Raw genomic sequence first — 276 nt, forward strand, 5'->3', positions numbered from 1 at the left:
CCCCCCCTGCCGCTTGTGGGCCCCGATGGCCAACGCGGGGAGGCCGGAGCGGCCGCCGCCGCCCGGCGATGGCCGGTAGCCGGGCGACTGCAGGATGGGCGCCAGGATGTCGTCGGCATTGAAGGGGTCGCCGCACATCAAGCACATGACGACGCGGAGGTCGACGTCGGCCAGTTCTTTGAGGCCAGCGGTGGAGCCGACCAGGTTGAGTTTGCGTTTGGAGTCCAGCAGCCCCTTGAGGACCTGGCTGATCTGCTTCTCGTTGATGTTGCGGCC

At 68.5% G+C, this 276-nt stretch overlaps 1 protein-coding gene across 1 annotated transcript in view; it reads right to left on the reverse strand.

Annotated features, from left to right (window-relative positions):
- Positions 1-10: 10 nt before the first annotated feature.
- LOC104492277 (rho GTPase-activating protein 35-like) overlaps positions 11-276 on the reverse strand; it is a gene marked incomplete at its 3' end in the record, with an annotated part of 3386 nt that continues 3120 nt past the window's right edge. The window contains exon 6 of the mRNA XM_010134807.1: positions 11-276. Within this exon, the coding sequence (XP_010133109.1) occupies positions 11-276 (266 nt within the window).

This window comes from Buceros rhinoceros, unplaced genomic scaffold, assembly GCF_000710305.1.
Source record: "Buceros rhinoceros silvestris isolate BGI_N320 unplaced genomic scaffold, ASM71030v1 scaffold37954, whole genome shotgun sequence".
NCBI classification, from domain to species: domain Eukaryota; kingdom Metazoa; phylum Chordata; class Aves; order Bucerotiformes; family Bucerotidae; genus Buceros; species Buceros rhinoceros.